Raw genomic sequence first — 18,623 nt, forward strand, 5'->3', positions numbered from 1 at the left:
AACATTCAGACAGTACCTTTCCCAAAGTGCTGGATTTAATGTATCCAGCGAACAAGACTGATGGGGCTATCCCTACCCTCTGATGACTCTGCCGGGCTTTGTCACGATACCTGCCAGCGTTTCTCCTGGATTCTCTTTGCTACTGCCAGTTTCCAAGTCACTCCCTACAAAGTCTGAGGGAATCATTTTCAATTATAGAAAAAAAAAGTGTTGCTGTGGAGTCGATTCCAACTCATGGCGATCCCACATGCATCAGAGGAGAACTGTGGTCATATTGTTTGAGACGGCTGATCTTTCAGAAGTAGATTGCCAGACATTTCTTCTGAGGCACCTCTGGGCGTACTTGAACTGCCAACCTTTCAGTTAGCAGCGAATGTGTTGTTCGCACTTCCTAGGGACTTCTCATATTCAATAGCATACCAAAAGTCAGTAAGATAGAAAAGATGAATGTGTCTACCTCAATTAAGAAGTGTTTCCTTTACTTTAAAATCTGTACCTCGAAGCTTTTAATTCTTTGGTTCCACCCTAACCTCATTTCATTAGGAAAAGGACAATGTTGCCCTTTCTTCCCTTTAGCCCTTCAGAAGCCCACTCTTCGTAGTCTCCAAAAGATCCCATGTCTGGGTAGCCACTGTCTTGCTCCCCAGGTCACTGTGCTTCACCTGCCTGGGCCTGGATGCTGGCTCTGGCCAGACCTACACACGTCCAGTGACAGAGTGATTTGAAGCAGCTGCGCTTCTCTTAAGGGCTTCCCTGTGGCATGCTCACAGGGACCTCTACATGCACCACCTTGCTTCTGGTCCTCTAGTTTGGGCAGTGGTGGTTCAGTGGTAGGATTCTTGCCTTCCATGTGGGAGACCTGGTTCAATTCCTGGCCAATGCACCTAATGCTCAAATACCACCTGTCTTTTTTTTTTTTTTTTTTTTTTTATATCAGTGGAGGCTTGAGTATTGCTATGATGCTGAACAAGTTTCAGTGGTGCTTCCAGACTAAGATTAGGAAGAAAGACCTGGCAATCTACTTCCAAAAATCAGCCAATGAAAAACCTAGGAATCACAACCGTCCAATCTACAACTGATCATGGGGATGGCAGGGGGCCTGGCACTATTTTGCTCTGCTGTGCATGGGGTTCCCAGGAGTCAGGGGCCGACTTCATGGCAGCTATAACAACAACAGAGGAAACGCTGGGGCAAATAAACTGAGCTGCCCCATTTTTCTCTACACCCACTTCCAATCTAGCCAGTTAATGCAAGGCTCAAATACTAGCTCTTAAACCACCATTCTTGATTTTCTGGATCTCCTTTTTATCTGAAAACATTGCTTTCCCAAACTCCTTAATTCCCATTCCTGAGCATTCCTTTCTCATCCCATCTCCTGTGTTTCCTGGCTGTCCCTCAGCATACTCTTACTACCGTGTTCCCTCAGTCTTGGCCTGTCTCTCAGGCTGCTTTGAGCTTATTGTTTTACGACAGCTTCAGCTTAAAAGATACTAAATCGGTCATGACAGTGTAATCTGAAATAACGTCCTGTGTGCCAGAAAGTGGAAATAAGGCTACTTCGTGGCCTCTAAGAATTTTGTTAACCCTTCACATACTGGTGATGCTGTAATTTATCCTATCTTTTATGAGACACAGTAAAAATTCCAACTCGAGGCTAGAAGGATTTTAAAGCTTTAAACGGCCCTGGTGCTTTCCTGTTAAGATGATGGAAGGACACACCTGTAGAGTGGTCCTGACAGATGGGCCATCTTTATTTACGAGCTCTCTGTTGACTTGGCCAGATGCGGCCCAGTGGAAATACATGAGTGCTTCCTGGGTGCAGGAGTGAGCATCACTGGCCCGTCCTTTGCAGCATGTCGAGAAGGTGGCTGCACAGTTCATGCCCAGTCTCAACCAGGAGCAGCTCTCCTTTCTCTGGAAAAACTATGATGGGGCTGGTGATCCCACTGCCCAGGGCCCCCATCACAGAGAGGCCAAGCACGGCTGGAGCTAAAGGCTCTGGCCACAGGGTCACTACTCAGAGCAGCCACCTACTGGGAAAATGGGAAGTGAAGGGAAGCAGGAGGAGGTGGAAGGAGTTATGGCAGTGGCCAGTATCTGTCAGCAGGTGTTCACGTGCCCACCAGTGGTGAGAACACCAGTGTGGAGGACAGGAAGCCCGGCTGAGGTCTGGGGTTGCTCAGGCAGCAAACAAAGGAGAAAGACCAAGTGCATCAAGAAAGAGTGTGTTGACACCAAACTCTACATCCTCCAGAGCGAACATGGATGTGCTTCGCGCAAGAAAAGAGAGGGTCTGGCAAGAAAGGTGCCCTCTGAGTTTACGCAAATCAAGATTTATTCTTGCAGGTAAAATGAAAAAAGGAAGGGCAAAAAATAAATAAACAAGTTGTTGAAGTGACTCGCACTGAAGGAAATAAAGGACTTACCTGATTTATTTTTGCATTCGATATCATAGCCCGTGATGGGGCTGTTACCATCGAAGCCCATGGTCCACCTGAGGGTAATTGTGCGTGCTTTCACGTCTTTGATCTCAATTTCGGGAGGGTCGGGGGGCTCTGTGCAACCAACAGAGAGGCCCAGGGTTACTCCAAACGTAGTACAGACATAAAATGAAAGTTTAAATGCTGTGGAAGACTCGCCAAAGGTTTGACAGCGTTAGACAAGGACAGTTGCTTTTTATCTGGAAAGTACTTTTTTGCTAGTTGGTTGGTTTTTTCTAATTACATTGCAGGGAGAAAAAAATTTAACTTTTTCCCAAATTCCAATGTTCATAATACTTGCAGAACTAGGCCAAACCTGGAGTTTTTTATTCTGGGCATAGTCGTTAAGTGCTACGGCTGCTAACCAAAATGTTGGTAGTTTGGATCTGCCGGGCGCTCCTTAGAAACCCAATGGGGCAGTTCTACTCTGTCCTATAAGGTCACTATGAGTTAGAATCGACTCGATGGCAACTGGTTTGGTTTTTTATTCTGGGTAAGAATCTATAACTCAAATAATATTTTGTCCCACGTATTAAGCTTCCCTTTTCATTCTGATTGTCTTGTGGATTTCTACAATTGACCAAAGAGGGCACAGTACTGTACTTCCGTGCCTTCAGCATGGTCTTGCCATCTGCCTTGAGGCATCTCCTTTAAGGGTGCATTCCCTGTATTTGGGGATGTGCTTTGACAGAAATCACAGGCCCTGCAGAATCCTGCATCGACAGCACTTCATACATACGTAAATTTTTATGAGCATCAGGAAGCTGCCCACAGCAAGCTGAACCACACAGAGGCCTGAGCACAGACCCAGGCTTGCTGTCCTAAAAAAAGAAGAGCTATGCTTTTTCCCTCCTGCTTCCTCTTCCCACCTTGCACTGTGAGCTGGATTATTCCACGGTCCTCCCCGTAAGAGTTGATGGCATGGCAGGAAAAGAAGCCAGAATCTTCTCTCACAGTTGGGAGAATCTATGCGCATAACAGAAAGAGAATTCAGTGTACCCAGTAGCACGGAATGAGAGAACAATTGAGGTGGCCTTTGGCTGTAGAAATCTCTCCACTCTTCCAGCCTTTCCTTCTTCCCAAGCACACACATACACGCGCTCACAAACACAGACGCGTATACAAAGACACACACACACCCCTTTGGGAAAGTTATGCTAGCACAATTATAAACGTGCAGACATGTAGGTTCAATGTGTATTATCAGTGTCAGCTGTCAGCATGTTAAATTAGAGTGCGATTCATGCCTGCAGTATAATATGTCATGGCCAGGTTGATATAGACCCCCATATAATTTTTTTTTCTTTTTCTCATAGTGCATCTTTAAAGCATCAAAAGCTACCAGCCAGAGAAGCAGTGTGCTGTCTCATTACAGGGAGAGCAAAAAAAAAAAAAAAAAAAAATATATAGCAAGGTGTATGTAAATTTTTGTATGAGAGACTGATTTGCTTTGTAAACTTTCACTTAAAGCACAATTAAAAAAAAAAAAAAGCTACCAGCCTAAGGAAGCAAATCCATAAATACTGCCAAGAGGGGCCGGTCCCACAGGACACTTGCTACAGCTCTGTCTTAGGAGGACTCCAGTTTAGACCCTGGCTGGAGAATTAATATCAGTGTTGCAGACACAGGGCCTTTTTAATCTTTTTTTGTTATGTGTATACCATAAGCATCATTTCCTCCTGCCCCACACCAAAAGTCATCGCTCAGTTCACCACCAAAAACGCAAAAAAAAATAAGAGAATAAAAATACTTTTTTGCCTAGCTTTTATGATCCTCTACTAATGACAGGATTTTTTTTTTTTTACAATGGATTTTTCCAAAGAAGCAAGCTATTTCTCATTATAACACTGTTTTGTCCCAAAGCCCTTTTGAGTTTTCTTTTCACAGCAAGTTAAAGCATGTACAGAGCATCGGTCATTATTTTTCCAGAGTTAGATGTCATTAAAAGACTCTGTTTCTCAAATTTTTTTTTTTTATTAGAGCTGGATTCTCTGCCATGTTCATAATAATTTTACTCTTAATAACACTTAGAATAAAGCACTATATTTGAAGGCTACTCAGCAATCTTTCGGTACGGAGGGGGAGAGAAACGGTGTTGCATATATAAGTTCTCAAAGGTTATTTGCTATTTTTCACCCAGTTTTTTTTTTTTTTTGTATGAAAGAACAGACTTATTCTGCAAACCAAGTTAGAATCTGTTCTGTCGTATTGCTCCTGTTTTTACCTGCAGAGTGGAAATCACCTCTTCTCCCACCTCCTTGGTGGAGACCAGATAACGGGCCATTTCGGGGTTAATGATCCGGTCCTCCTTCTCCCAGCGCACTATGATGGGCTTCTCACCATGGGCTGTGCAACTCATTTCCTTCTTTTGACCCTGAGTGGCCAGGGTTGTATTTGGATAGGATGTTATCATTGCAGGAACTGAAAAACCAAAAAAGACACAGCTTTGTCAGCAAAGCTGAGTTCTTGATTTTCCCCAGCAAAGCGCGCCGCTAAATCATGCTTCAAGAGATGTTTCTTTGAAATACAATTTATTCAAGAACCTGCTGGGCAGAAATCATGAAGAAAGTATAAGGATGTTGGCCGAAAAATGGAATTTGACAAAAGGAGCCCTCAACAGAAATAGCTGTGTGGTTTCACAGCCAACCACTCTCTCCCTCTGATCCATCAGGGGGCAGACTTGGGCCACAAGGCAATTCCTGAGTCCCCCCAAACCCAAAACCAAAACCCACTGCTGTCAAGTCCATTCCAACTCATAGCGACCCTATAGGATAGAGTAGAACTGCCCCATAGAGTTTCCAAGGAGCGCCTGGTGGATTTGAACTGCTCACCTCTTGGTTAGCAGCCATAGCACTTAACCACTACGCCACCAGGGTTTCCTGAGTCCCCCCTAGGACCCAGGAAAATGATTTTACTTGCTGATTAGTCAGGAAAGGGGGTTTACCATTAAGAATTATGCTCCTTCTTAGTAATCATCTATGCTTCTAAATATCATTTTCAGTTACGTAGATGAAACCTTCATTATTAGTCAGCTTAGGTGGAGTCTTTAAGGCTGCTAACCAATCCTTGCAGTTACCGCTAGTCATCCCCATCCCTCATATATACTGTTGTTGGGTGCCCTTGAGTCTATTTCAACTCATAGTGATCCCATGTGACAGAGGAGAACTGCCACATAGAGTTTTCTAGACTGTAATCTTTATAGGAGCAGATCGCTAGATCTTTCTCCCACGGGGTGGCAGGGTGGGTTCGAACTGCCAACCTGTCAGTTGGCAGCTGAGCATTTAACTGTTGCACCACCATATGTTATAAACTTTGAAAACCTTTACCAGTCACTTAGAGACCTCAAACCTAACCTTCTCCTCTGATTTATGGCAGGAAATCTCATCTCCAATTCACCGAGAAAACAAAAACCTTTAGCTGTGAAACTTCTCAACTTCTTTCTCTTGCACATCAAAATTAATTTATAGACTTCGATCCCATTCTTGGAAATATGGTGGATGACATCAGATTCCACCCCTACTCTTTGAGCCACCTACACTACAAATGCTGGGGAACATATAACAGACACCTTTTCAAATTCATACCCAGCCTATGAGAGAGTGAGAGAACAACTCCACAGGGGACATTGAAAACACAGAGGCAATATGGTGCTTTGACCCTCGAGAGGCAGGGAGTTGACAGTGAGACCTCCAAAGCCAGGATCCTCAAAGGGCTCTATCTTCAGAAAAAGAATGAAACTGAAAAAAATAAAGAATCCACAAATGGCAAAGGGAGCAAACTGCCTTGGCTTTGTGTTTATGGGTGTTTTTTTTTTAAAAAAAAATTTCCTCTTGGAATTTATAAGCAACCTGATATTTCATAGGATTGGAGTTGAATTTATGCTAAGAAATTAATATGAAGGTGATCCTACTTTGGTAACATGTCTGAGGAACCCAGCAGAAGCAAACACATTCTCTGAAGGGATGTACCTTCCATCAAGGGCCACTGTAATTCTCCCAGAAAAAGCTCTGCTCAATTGAGTTCACAAACCAAAACTATAAAACACATGAGAAAACCACCCACCATGACTGAGAATCAGCCCCAAAGACTTCAGATGACAGAGTTATCAAAAGACCAGCTGCCATCAAGTTGATCTGATTATGACTCATGGTGATGCCATGTGTATCAGAATAGAACTGTGCTCCATAAGGTTTGCAATGGCTGAGTTTTTTGGAAGTAGGTCACCAGCCCTTTCTTCTGAGGTACCTCTGGGTATACGTGAACCACCAACCTTTTGGTTAGCAGCCAAGTACCATTAACCATTTGTACCACTCAGGGATTCCAGAATTATCAGATACAGATTCTAAAATATGTATACATAAAATGTTTAAAGATGTTTTAGAAATACAAGGAATGAAGAAAATGCTATTTAAAAAAAAAAAAAAAAAGACCAGGGAGATTTCAAAAATAACCAATGTTTTACCTGATTTTTATCTCATTTCTCCAAACTCAGGAAGACAGACTCTCACTCTTTTCTAAGGTCAATGTCACACTTGCGCTCTTGATCATCCACCTCTTAAGACCTCTTGTACTGTCTGGGCACTTGACCACAGAAACACTGTGGCTTCTTTTAGGACTGGCACATGCCATGTAATGTCTTACCCCATGGCCTACCAGGGTGGTTGAGATACATAATAAAAAGTCGAAGATCTACCAGTTTTGGAACCTGGACAACCATGAGAGAACTTGCACTTTGAAGCTTCTTCTCAGTCAGAAGAAATGTGGCACAAATATACCACATAGCACTGACGTTATAGTAAGAAGTGGAGTAGATGAAATGATGACTGAAGAAAAGAAGTGCTACAAGTCCTACCTTATAAAGAGAGTTGCCTACAATTCTTCCAGCAGCACAACTGGTTCTATTAACCCCAGACTTTAGTCTTGACCTTTCCCTTCTTCTAGCGTATATAAGAAGTTTTTTTTTTTTTAAATTACTAACAGCCTTATTGAGGTACAATTTACATACCATAAAATTTACCTTTTTTTTCTAGCAAGCGGCCATCTAAGATGCATCAATTGGTCCCAACCCACCTGGAGCAAAGGAGAATGAAGAACACCAAAGATACAAGGAAAATGCAAGCCTAAGAGACAGAAAGGGCCACATAAACCAGAGACTCCATTAGCCTGAGACCAGAAGAACTAGATGGTGCCAGTGACCGCCCTGATGGAATGCAACAGAGAGTCCCTGAAGGAGCAGGGGAAAAGTGGGATGCAGGATTCAAATTCCAGTAAAAAGACCAGACCTAATGGTCTGACTGAGACTGGAGGGACTCCAGAAGACTGGCCCCCAGGCTCTCTTGTTAGCCCAAAACTAAAATCATTCCTGAAGCCAACTCTCTGGACAAAGAGCACACTGGACTATAAGACAAATGATACTTGTGAAGAGTGTGCTTCTTAGCTCAAGTAGATACATGAGACTAAGTTGGCAGCCCCTGTCTGGAGGTGAGATGAGAAGGCAGAGGGGGGGTAGAAAAGAGGAGTGTGCTGTTATACTGTAGGGAGAGCAACTAGGGTCACATAACAACATGTGTATAAATTTATGTAGGAGAAAGTAACTTGAACTGTAAACTTCCACTTAAAGCACAATTAAAAAAAATAAAATTTACCCTTTTTTCTGTACGTGATCTTTATTTTTTTTAATAATATTTTATTGTGTTTTTGGTGAAAGTTTATACAATAAAGTAGGCTCCCATTTGATAATTTCTATATAAATTGTTCAGTGACATTAGTTACATTTTCATAATGTGTCAGCATTTTCTTTAATTGCATTTTGATTGTTCCATTAAAATTCACCCATTTTAGGTGTAAAATTCAAGGGTTTTATGAAGTTGCATAACCGCCACCACTTCTAATATTAGAACATTTCCATCACTTCAAAAAGAAACCTCATGCCCAGTTGTAGTCACTGTGGGTGACTTGCCTTGCCCTAGCCCCCAACACTAATCTACATCTATCCCTATAGATTTACCCGGAATCTAAATGTATATTATATCTCTAATAGATTTGCATTTTCTGGATATTTCATATAAAATGGAACCATAGTGTGATTGGTTTCATTCACATAGCATAATGTTTTTGATTTTCATCCATGTTGTAGCGTGTATCAGTACTTTGTTGCTTTTTATCCCATTGTATGGATAGGCCACATTTTGTTTACCTATTCATCAGTTGATGGACATTTCGGTTGTTTCCACCTTTTGGCTATTGTAAATAATGCTACTTGAAGACATTCATAGTTAAGTGTTTGTATGGACATATATCTTCATTTCTCTTGTGTGGTAGATACTAGGAGTGGAATTACTGGGTCATATGGCAACTCTGTTTAACATTTTGAGAAATCACCACTGTTTTCCAAAGTGGTACACCATTTTGCATTCACTACGCAAGAAGATTGAGGAGAAAACAGGGAGTGAGAGGAGCTGTTAAGATCCAGAGTTTATGGTAAGAGGACAAGTACTTTCCTCTTCAATCAGGTGATGGAACTCAAAGTGTAGAGACTGGGGGCACCTTTAAGAAGGTGAGTGAGCATCTCCCTCTCCAACTTACTGTCTGTAGACACCCTTGGGGCCATCATAATGCTGTACTGCAGAGGCCCTAAGGGGCAGTGAGGAAGGTCTCAGGAGGGGTTGATGCATGTCAACTTGGAAAATTAAGCGAACATAGGGATGGAAGGCAGTTCTTCCTCTGAGGTCATGAGGGCAGAAGGCTGACTGTGGTAGCCTGTGTAGCTGAGTGAGAGGGTCCGCTAAGCTGTGAACCTGAGACAACAGATGAGAACCTCTTCCAGTCCGTTCCAGTTTTCCACCTCACTGAGGGAAGGTAAGAAGGTCCCGAGAGTTTCATGGTTCCATATAAAGGAGCAACCAGCCAGTCAAGATAGCCACAAACTGAGGGGCCCTACCCAGAAAGGAGGCTGGATATGCACTTCACTTGAAAGGTCCAAAGGGAGACATGGCTGCCTTTCTCCGAAGATGTCTAGGATAAAGCTCCAAGAGGAGCATGGGGCCTCCTCTCCAACTGTGCCATCAATTATGGATATCCCCACCTTCAACTTTGCACTATCATACCAGATGCTTATAAACCTGTTTAAACAGAGGCTGTGGAACTTGGACATCTTGTGTGCGGATGGATGGGTGATGGGAAAGCTCACACCTCGACTAAGAGGAACTGGACAGGAGCATTTGGACACGTCCCTGTGCCTGGAACAATGGTGAACAGTGCTGTGCTGCACGGAGCCTGGGTGAGAGACCTGCCTGCTCAGCGCGCTCTGGGGACATGCTCTATGGTCCTGGGGCCACCTTCCTGCCTTCCTGAATGTCATTATGGGGGAAGGCCAGGCCAATTTGTGAGGGAGGCACTTCTGAAATATTTCCTTATCAGTTTTCCTTTAAAAAAAAGGTGAGAATTTTCTTTGATGGAGGCATCTTTTCAGTAAACCTCAACCATATGGAATGCACTTATGAGAAAAATGAAGCAACCATAAAGTGTGGCTAACCAAACCAACCAAAACCGTTGCCATCAAGTTGATTCCAACTAAGAATCCAGTAAACAGTCCTAAATTATCTGTATGAAATGCAAAGCTTTTAACAGCAGGAGAAAGCCTCCAACCCTCTCTCAGAGCCTATTCATGGTCATAAGCAAGACTAATGAGTCTGGTTAAATGATTTTCCTGTTCATAGCAGATTAAACAACTATTTGTGGAGAGAAAGCCAGGCTGTCAGAGGTGAGGCCACCAACAAAAAGTGAGCCTTTTAGCTAACATGAGGGAAAAAACCCCACAAAACCAAACCTAGTGCCATCGAGTCGATTCCAACTCATAGCGACCCTATAGCACAGAGGAGAACTGCCCCATAGTTTCCAAAGACAGAAAAACAATGCCGAGCAGGCACAAACTTCAAAACGCATAGCAGTTTGGGACCATTGGTGGGAGCAGTGGTGGTTCAGTGAAAGAATTCTCGCTTTCCATGCAGAAGACCCGGGTTCCATTCCTGGCCAATGTATCTCACGTGCAGCCATCACCATCTGTCAGTGGAGACTTGCATGTTGCTACGATGCTGAACAGGTTTCAGCAGAGCCTCCAGGCTAAGACGAACGAGGACGAAATGTCTGGAGATCTACCTCCAAAAATCAGCCAATGAAAACCCCATGAATCACAGTGATTCATTTTGCATGGGGTCACTGAACACAGGGTTACTATGAGTTAAGGGTTGACTCAATGGCATCTAATAATACCACTAACATGGGACCATTTAGTATCCATAAAACACTTTGGCCACCTTGCCTCGCCCCCCACTCACACCCACATCTCAATAGCCCCTGAGTGTTTCAAGGCACTACAGAAGGTCACCACCATGGGTTTTTCAAGGATGATCCAAAGCCATTAAGAAAATGTTAAAACATGTATATAATTTGTTTAATATGACATAGAACTATTTAAAATACTTAAGAACAATTTTTCCAAAATTACTAATAAAAAATATTTTGAAGATCTAAAACTGTAGAACTCAGTTATCTGGACATTGTACTCATGTGTAAACAACTCATTCCCAGATGATGTTGGAGAAACGCCACATCTCTTTACAGACATCCCTGAAAGTCTTCTTTAAAAAAAATACCAGCGAGGAAGATGGTAGTGGCAATTTCCTGTGGGGGATTTGCAGAAAGAATCAGGGACACTTGTTGGTTGATGACACTGAGTAATATGACTAATCTTGCTAGGATTTCTTCAAAACTGGGACTGTTAGCACCCAAGAAGCATTTAGGCATGGTCAGTAATGTTAAATCAAGGTAATTTTTCCTGGTGAGAAATACCTCCAAATTTGTAGACTCTAAAATTTCTTATAAATTTTAAAGACAGTTAACTTTTTATTTTTTCTTAAAAATTTATTGTTGCCTTTTTTTTTAAAGTAAATTTTTGGAAATTCTCTCAACATGCTTTTTTTTGCTTTTGTTATCGTTAGTTGTTGTTGCGTCAGAGTTGCTTAATCTCTTAAACACAGGAAGTAGTAGCCTATAATAAGATTCACTGGATAAAACTGAAGCCCAAAAATGTGGATGAAAACTGGAAAACTAAACAAAGTATGCAAGTACAGGACAGTCTCTGTGATGTCCAGACCATAGCTGACAATTCATTGCTGAAAAGCTGGATAACAAAATGCTTCTGTTCTCATTTGGATGTCTGTTTGTGTCTACTTTTAGTTCAAAACAGGGAGTTCTACCCCTTTGCCTCCACTTAGACTGTGAAAATGATGCTGGACCTGATGTCGAACTGATGTTGAAGTGTGAGGATGTTTGGGGCAAAATAAGTGCAGTTGTAACAGAGTGAGCCAAGGTGTACAGGCACAGATGGATAATGCTGACTGGTGGCTTCTGCATTTAAACCTGATGGATGGTGGAGCTTCCACTAGAACAGTCCAGGGGCTACAGAGATTTGGACCCATATTCTCCATTGCTGGGTCCTGGATGGGCTTGTCCAGGATCTCATACAGACATCAGTAGGTTTGCGTAGAAGCAACACAGGTGGACACTGGTGGACTTAGAAGTTAATCAGCCTGCTCATGTTCCCTTCTGCAGATGTTAAACATTAAGAGGAGTCCCTGGTTCGTGCAAATGGTTAACACACTCTGCTGCCAACCAAAAGGTTGGAGGTTGGAGTACACCCAGAGGGACTTCAGAAGAAAAGCCTGGTGATCTACTTCCAAAAAATCAGCCACTGAAAACCCTATGGAGCGCAGTTCTACTCTGACACACATGAGTTGAAATCAACTCTATGGCAACTGGTTTTTTTTTTCTTCTTTTGACTTAGGAAAGGGATGGAGAAAAATGCCAATAATAAAGATTGAATGTCTAAAGCCATGACCTTGTGCGTAGTCTCAAATAATGAGAAAATATCCTTCCAGGATATAAATCTATCATCTGATTCAGTCACTCACGGCCATTGACAAATGAGTGAAGTTCCGATACAAGACTCTGTGTTTTCACGAAATACCAACCCACCTCCTTGTTGTAACTACTCTGATTCATCAGGTGCAACCATAGTGGTGGCTACAGATACAAGTTCAGCAAAAATCAATGAACAGATTATATGAGAATCACTTGGCTACATGAAATTTATAATGGAAGTATTATAAACTTTATTATTATTTGTAACTTTTTCTCGGAGATCTGGTAGTTAAATATTTGCCAGCATAGCAGTGGATGTATCCCAGAAGAATTTGCATACAAGATATAAAGTCACAGGAACATCATAAAAGAAATGAGGAACCAGGAGCTGCAATAGGTGTAGGGAGAAATACCCCACACTCTTTATGCTTTCACTTGGAGGGGCCTTCCATCAGAGGGGCACTCCTGGCCCCTCTCCTGAATGGAGGGACTGACTTAACTGGTTGCAGAGCTGGGGAGGAACTGATCAGAGTGGCCCAGTCCTTTCTGGATTATCTGTTGGCACAGGGCATTCATTCTGATCTGCAAACTTACCCATGAACAAAGGGAAATTATTTGTACAAGAGGAAACATGTGTATCCCTAACTGGGTCAGGGATTGGGTGGGTAAGTCTCCCTAGTTCTGGGCTGTAGGATTTGCAAACTTACATTCTCCAGAAAACTAATATCAAATATGACTCCTGAGTCTACTTTTGCTTCATTCTGAACTCAAGGATATATTTATTGGGCCCCCTAAAGTTTAACAGAGTCTTTAAAACCCCTGGCTGCTAACCAAACAATTGGTGGTTCTAATGAACCCAGAGGCACTTGGAAGAAACGCTTGGTGGTATACTTCCAAAAAATCAACCAGTGAAAACCCTATGGAGCACCATTCTATTGTGACACACATGGGATTGCCATGAATTGGTGTCTACTCAACGGCCACTGGTTTTAAACCCCAACAGTAGTTACGGACTATTGACCTTGAGCAGAGATTTCCAATTGTCTCCCTAAGTTCATTTTTCCTTTCTTTCTATGATTGTTAGTAGGAGACATAATCACCTTCAAAAAGTATGAATTTCTGAGTCTTTCTTATAGCTGGGTATTGCCATGTGACCAAGATCAAGGCAATGAGAAAAGGGAAAGTATTTTCTATGGCTTCTGGAAGGCAGACTCAGCTGCACAGAACCACTTTAGTCTTCGTCTATTTCCTCCTGCTGTCAGCCTGAAATGAGAACCGATTGCTGGAGCTCCAGCAGCCATTTTGGACCATGAGGTGACTTTGAAGACGGAAACAATATTTTGAAAATGGGGAAGAGAAAGATAGGGGCCCAGGTTCTTGACAATGCCATGAAGCTGCAGTCCCAAACCTGGCCTGATCCAGAAAAATTTTACATGAGAGAGAAACAAACTACTGTGTTTATAAACTATGGCATTTATCCATTATTATTTTGGGTTCTTCTTTTATTGGAGACTGACAGTTATTTTGAGCTGAACCTGATCACAGGTCTAAACTCTTTAGGAGAACATGGAACATACTCCATATTGAAAAACAATTTCTATCAGATAGCTCTGCAGGAGAGGACGTTCTGTACCATGCAGATGGTTTTTAAAGCCATCCTCAGTTGTGCTATTAATTTTATGGGTTGAGTTGTCATCAGACAACATAACATGGTAGTTAAAAATTGCCTGGGCTTAAATCCATAAGTGTGTCACTTGTTCCCTGTGTGACCCTAGACAGCCACTTAATTTCTCTGTACCTCAGTTTGTCATTTATAAAATGGGGATTATAATCGTTGACAGGATAAAGCATACAGTACAGAGTAAGGGATGTCATTGCTAATGTCAGGTGGATCTTGGCCGAAAGCAGAGAACACCAGAAAGATGTTTATCTGTGTTTTATTGACTATGCAAAGGCATTCGACTGTGTGGATCATAACAAATTATGGATAACATTGCAAAAAATGGGAATTCCAGAACACTTAATGTACTCATGAGGGACCTGTACATAAATCAAGAGGCAGTTGTTCGGACAGACAAAGGGGATACTGTATGGTTTAAAGTCAGGAAAGGTGTGCATCAGGGTTGTATTCTTTCACCATACCTATTTAGTCTGTATGCTGAGCAAATAATCTGAGAATCTGGACTATATGAAGAACGGGGCATCAGGATTGGCGGAAGACTCATTAACAATCTGCGTTATGCAAAGGACACAACCTGGCTTGCTAAAAGTGAAGAGGCCTTGAAGCATTTACTGATGAAGATCAAAGACCACAGTCTTCAGTATGGATTACGCCTCAACATAAAGAAAATAAAAATCCTCACAACGCGGCCCTTAAGCAACATCATGATAAATAGAGAAAAGATGGAAGTTGTCAAGGATTTCATTTTACTTGGATCCACAACCAAAACCCAGGAAGCAGCAGTCAAGGAATCGGAATATGCATTGCGTTGGGCAAATCTACTGCAAAGGACCTCTTTAAAATGCTGAAAGGCAAGCATGTCACCTTGAAGACTAAGGTGTGCCTGACCCAAGCCATGGTATTTTCAATCACATCATATACATGTGAAAGCTGGATAATAAATAAGGAAGGTTGAAGAACTGATGCCTTTGAATTGTGGTGTTGGCAAAAAATATTGAATTGGACTGCCAAAAGAACGAACAAATCTGTCTTGGAAGAAGTGCAACCAGAATGCTCCTTAAAAGCAAGGATGGCGAGACTGCATCTTACATACTTAGGACACATTGTCAGGAGGGATCAGCCCCTGGAGAAGGACATCATGCTTAGTAAAGCACAGGGTCAGTGGAAAAGAAGAAGACCCTTAAGAAGATGGATTGACACAATGGCCACAACAATGGGCTTGAGCAGTGTTTCATTCTGTGGTACATAAGGTTGCTATGAGTCGGAACCGACTGGGCGGCACCTAACAACAACAACAACAACAACACAGAGTCAGGGTTACAAAAGCACACGTCCAGTGGCCTCTTTGTGCACCTGCTGGCAACGTTTTCTGCATGCCCCGTGGGAGGCAGGGTCTTCAGATGCAGAATGACTATGAGCTTTGCTCTGGGGTCTGTGGCTGGCTCAGGCCTCTGGGCGGGTCTCCTTTATGAGGCTTCTTTGCTGAACATACCTTCAGTTTGAGCCTAATCTAGATTCTTTTCTCGTGAAGACCGAAGGCCAAGACATGACAATTAAGGTTTCCAAAGCTAACAAACTAACCTAACCTGCAAAACTGTAAATAAATCTGTTGTATGTCTAAGAAAAAGGAAGTATCTACTTCTTGATCTTCCTCTCAGAGTTGGAGAACATGAATTAGAAACCATAAAGCCCACATATGATTTCGGTTTGCAGCGTAGCCCCCTGGTCCCTCAGGGAAGGAGCCTGATTTCCTGCAGCCCCTGAGTGCTGAGCAAAGAATCCAGAAACTCTGGCTGCAAAGCTGGCAGACAGTGGAGGCTCTGTGGTAGAATTCTCGCCTTTGATACGGGAGACCCAGACTTGATTCCAGCTAATTTGTAGCCACCACTTGTCTCTCAGTGGAGGCTTATATGTTGCTATGATGCTGAACCAGTTGCAGTGATCTTCTAGCCTAAGACAGACTAGGAAGAAAGGCCTGGTGACCTACTTCCAAAAATCGGTCAGTGAAAACCCTCTGGATCACAATGGTCCAGTCCACAAGCCAGCATGGGGATGGTGTAAGACCAGGCAGTGTTTTGTTACATTGTGCATGGGGCCACCATGAATTGGGGCTCACTCGACGGCAGCTAACAACAGTAACAATTTCAAAGCTGCATTTTGGAAATCAATCCATGTTTGATGCCTGGTGGTCACATAGAGAGGTTTCTCCCACTGTGCCATATTTATGAAAAGAAAAAGATATCTGTAAAATGGTAAGGCATAAAAAAAGATACAGATTTCCTGTGAGGACACGTAAGTGTGATCGTTGCCCAAATCTGGGGTATATTAGCCCTCTCACTTCTTTATATTCCAAAGAGAATGAACCAAGCCTGAGCTAAACATTTCTGTTCTAGCTTAGGAGCTGCTATGGGAGGGAGCAAATGCTTTCTGAGGACTGGTGTTTCTCTGGAATGTCATTCCCTGTGACTTCGAAACAACCAAACAGAAAAAGGCATCATTTCTCTCTACAAAAATGTGGCATTGCCTTAAGGGCTTGTCTTCTCCCCTTTCTGTTTCTTAATAATGAGGAGCCTGATTGCATTTTTAGGTATGGGAAATACCTCCACTAAATCAGGGACCTCTGGTTTGTTTATAAGTTGCCCATCTTACTCTGCAAAAGATGCTTCTCACCTTTTCTTTCCTTTCAGCTTTAGAAGAGTGCCTCACCAAAATGAGCGTTTTCCTTCTGGTTATTGAATTCAGAATTTATTCAGAAATACTCTGACTGGCTCGTGCACTGCTATTTCATGCAAGCATCTTCAGCCCTTTAAAAGCATGGCCAAAAGGATTTTTTTAAAAAAAAAACAAGTCATTATCGTGGCTCCTTTGCAATGCTAATGTTTGCAGGCATGACCTTTTCACTTGTCACAGTCGGGGGTCTGAAGGATGACAACATGTCAGGACAGTAGCCCTTTCTGACAAGGATTCCTGAAGCATAACAAATGGGTGGGGTGATTAAACAGGGATTGGTACCAAGGAGAGGCTGTGGGCAACCCCTGAGAGCAGGGGCAAAGGAAACACAGACCCAAGAGGGCTTTGTTTAAAGACTGAGTGCTGTGTGCTTCCCCTGCAAAAAGGCCCACTAAAAAAAAAAAAAGGTGCTATTTTACATCGTGATGCATCAGTTTCTACATTTTCTACAGAAACCACAATACCACTTAACAGCACCTTTAATGGCCAGCAAATCTACATTCTTATAGTCTAAGGGAGTATCATCCGACCTACTGTCTTGCAGCATAAAGATGGGAGGGTATCTTAGTTATCTAGTGCTGCTATAACAGAAATACCACAAGTGGATGGCTTTAACAAAGAGAAATTTATTTCCTTACAGTAAAGTGGGCTAAGGAGCCCTGGTGGCTCAGTGGTTAAGAGTTCGGCTGCTAACCAAAAGGTCAGCAGTTTGAATTCACCAGCCACTCCTTGCAAACCCTATGGGGCAGCTCTATTCTGTCCTATAGGGCCACTACGAATCAGAATCGACTCTACAGCAGTGGGCACGGGTGGGTAAAGTAGCCTAAAAGTCCAAATTCAGGGCGTCAGCTCTACGGGAAGGCTTTCTCTCTCTGTGGGCACTGGAGGAAGGTCCCTCTTATCAATCTTCCCCTAGACTAGGCGCTTTTCCTTGCAGGAACCTGAGGTCCAAAGGACACACTCTGCTCCTGGCACTGCTTTCTTGGTGGTATGAGGTCCCATGTCTCTCTGTTCACTTCTCTCTTTTATATCACAAAATAAACCAGCTCAAGACACAATCCAGTCCCGTAGATTGAGTTGTGCCTCATCAACACAACTGCCACCCATCTCCCCTTATTAACATCATAGAGGTGGGATTTACAACATATAGGAACATCACATCAGATAACAAAATGGTGGGCAATCACACCATACCGGGAATCATGGGCCAGCCAAATTGATATACACATTTTTGGGGACACAATTCAATCCATGACACAGGGGTATACAGTGGTGTAGTGGATCCACCTGCCACCAACCATCAAGCGCTGATCGTGTCCTTCTCCGCCCAACTCGGCAGTCCTGTGCCATCATAGTTACCTTTTTAGCTTGAAATTAACCGTGGTGGGAATAGTTACACCACTGGAATTGGCAAATGCAAGAAATCAGGGCTTTCTCCCCCCACAAGAGCTTGTTGTCAAATATTTGCCAGCACGTTCCTGAGGAAAGTGTTTTCACCATATTAATGACATTAAAGGCCTTTCTCCATCAAATCAGAGGCACTGAGAAGTTGGGAAGTTTAGCCTAAGAGCAATAACTAACATTACCCGTCAAAGTGTGAGTGCCTAGGCTGTGCAAACAGTTAACAGAATAAAGGCCTGGTGATCTTCTGAAAAGTCAGCCATTGAAAACTCTATGGAGTAGTTCTACTTTGACACACATGGGGTTGCCATGAGCTGGAGCTGACTCACAATTGGTTGAACTGGTTTTATTCATAAAAGTAAACCCTACAAATATGAACAGTATATCACTATATGTCTTGACAAGGACTT

The 18,623-nt window shown here is 42.7% G+C and overlaps 1 protein-coding gene across 1 annotated transcript in view; it reads right to left on the reverse strand.

Moving 5' to 3' along the window:
* DSCAM (DS cell adhesion molecule) overlaps positions 1-18,623 on the reverse strand; it is a 1,038,663-nt gene that overhangs the window by 197,878 nt on the left and 822,162 nt on the right. The window contains exons 12-14 of the mRNA XM_049874902.1: positions 4,705-4,901; positions 3,350-3,446; positions 2,427-2,555 (exon numbers count right to left, since the gene is read on the reverse strand). Coding sequence (XP_049730859.1) covers positions 2,427-2,555; positions 3,350-3,446; positions 4,705-4,901 — 423 coding nt within the window. The remainder of the gene's footprint in view (positions 1-2,426; positions 2,556-3,349; positions 3,447-4,704; positions 4,902-18,623) is intronic.

This window comes from Elephas maximus, chromosome 2, assembly GCF_024166365.1.
Source record: "Elephas maximus indicus isolate mEleMax1 chromosome 2, mEleMax1 primary haplotype, whole genome shotgun sequence".
In the NCBI taxonomy this organism is placed as follows: Eukaryota; Metazoa; Chordata; class Mammalia; order Proboscidea; family Elephantidae; genus Elephas; species Elephas maximus.